Genomic DNA, 1,910 nt, shown 5'->3' with positions numbered 1-1,910 from the left:
GTTTTTTCATCTGAGCAAAGATGCTCTTGTACAACGCCATTACACTGTCAAAACGGTTACTAAATTCAATAGCTCTGACCATATTATCGTCGATTTCCTGCGCCCTTTGTTGCAGAGCCTGTGCCATGTTGTAGAGCTCTTGCAGGTTGTCCAAGGTAAGGCCACGTTCTTCAGCTTTGTCGTTGTCGCTGATGTCAGCTGCCTCTCCTTCTTCCTCACTCGCTGACCTTGTCATTACGAAAAGGTCCTTGTCTGTTAGGGGCTCCGAGTGGCATTCGATCAGTGAGTTGACGTCATCCGTCGTCATGTCAGAGAAACCTTCGTTGGCTACTAACCGTGCCAGCCTCATAGCCTTATCTACGGCGGAGTGGTGAACTTCGTCTGGCGTAAATCCATCATAGTCATGAACAACGTCTGGCCATAATTTTCTCCAACTTGCATTCAATGTTTGCTGTTTCATCTCATTAAGAGCTTTCAGAAGATTGGCCAGGCATGTTGCAATGTTATATTCCCACCAATATCTCTTGAGGCTGAAGTCCTAGTCGCCTTCATCGATGGAGGAGATGAGGCCCTCCATCATGGACCTCGTGTAGAGGGCCTTGAAGGCCCGAATAACCCCCTGATCCATTGGCTGTATGAGGGAAGTCGTGTTGGGGGTCAGGAACTCCACTTGTACCCTATCATAATGGATATCCGTTGCATGCCCTCCTGCACAGTCTATGAAGAAGAGGACCATAAAGGCAGCCAATTCTCTGTGAGATACAGCTTCACCTGTGGGATAAAGCAGTTCACGAACCAGTCGAGTGCGAGGCCTTTGGTTATCCATGCCTTTTTATTACGCATCCAGTAGACGGGCAGCAAGGTTTTGTTTTTGTTTTTCAAAGCCAGAGGATTCAGTGACTTGTAAATTAAGCTGGCCTTGATCATGAAGTCCGCAGCATTCCCACACGTGAGGAGAGTTACACGATCTTTGTGGGCCTTGAGCACTGGTTTCTTTACTTCGTCCTTGTAAAGGAACGCTTGGGACGGCATCCTCTTCCAGAAGAGGCCAGTTTCATCCATATTGAACACCTGCTCCAGGAGATAGCTACCTTCTTTAATTAATTTCAGGAACTCGTCCTCGACGTAACGAAGAGCTGCCTCTTGGTCTGCCAAGGCGGCCTCCCCATACAAAGGAACTCTGCGAAGGCCAAACCTCCTCTTGAATTTCTTGAACCAGCCCTTGCTAGCAACAAAACCACGTTTTTCTTGTGGGGCAGGATTATCTTCTTCATCGTCATCATCACCTTCGTCGTCTTCGTTTGATTTTTCTTCAGGAACTAGGCTATCATTCAGGGTTTTGGCTTTGGTTCGAATCATGTTGGTATCGAGATTAACCTTCTTTTCCCGCTAGTCCGATATCCACATTGATAACGCATTCTCCATTTGGACAATCGTCTTATTACGAGGAGTTACAACGCACTCAGTGTCCTTGGAGAACGTTATTGAGGCAGTCTTACGTATTTTCATTTCATCTTTTTTTATGTAGCGAACCGTTGATTCATTCACTCCGTAAATGCGGGCAACAGACGCATAGCTACTGCCTGCCTTAATGTTCAATAATTTCACATTCTTGTTCACCGTCATAATTTTTCCTTTCTTCTTTGGATCACTAGAGGATGTAAAGGGTAGAAGACGTTTAGGAGCCATTTTCAAGGATGTCACAAGCGCTATTTTACACTAAAAAAGCACAAGAAAACAGCTAAAAGTTCCACGCGGCAAGACTAAGCAACACAAGCGAAACGAGGGAGAACAATAGAAGCGGTCTCCCTTCCCGGGGCGCACAGTAGGGAGAGATGCTGGGTAAAGCGTCTCGGTGGCTTGGCCAATCAGCTTTCGAGATTCTGGAGCCGAGATGGCCAGCAAATCAG

The 1,910-nt window shown here is 46.6% G+C and overlaps 1 protein-coding gene across 1 annotated transcript; it reads right to left on the bottom strand.

The window, feature by feature from the left end:
* Positions 1–538: 538 nt before the first annotated feature.
* Positions 539–1,359, bottom strand: LOC137634897 (tigger transposable element-derived protein 1-like). Its single transcript, XM_068367444.1, has 2 exons — positions 840–1,359; positions 539–717 (listed from the first exon to the last, which is right to left on the bottom strand). The coding sequence occupies exons 1-2, from the start codon at positions 1,357–1,359 to the stop codon at positions 539–541; spliced, it is 699 nt and encodes a 232-aa protein (XP_068223545.1).
* Between the last annotated feature and the right edge of the window lie 551 nt (positions 1,360–1,910).

This window comes from Palaemon carinicauda, chromosome 45, assembly GCF_036898095.1.
Source record: "Palaemon carinicauda isolate YSFRI2023 chromosome 45, ASM3689809v2, whole genome shotgun sequence".
Taxonomy (NCBI): domain Eukaryota; kingdom Metazoa; phylum Arthropoda; class Malacostraca; order Decapoda; family Palaemonidae; genus Palaemon; species Palaemon carinicauda.
This window is presented reverse-complemented; position numbering and strand designations above follow the sequence as displayed.

Excerpts from the sequence above, each read along its gene's own strand:
- LOC137634897 (XM_068367444.1), bottom strand. The coding sequence starts at position 1,359 with ATGATTCGAACCAAAGCCAAAACCCTGAATGATAGCCTAGTTCCTGAA. Across the intron at positions 718-839 it reads GCTGCCCGTCTACTGGATGC|ACTGTGCAGGAGGGCATGCA; the intron begins GTAATAAAAAGG and ends TCTTCTTCATAG.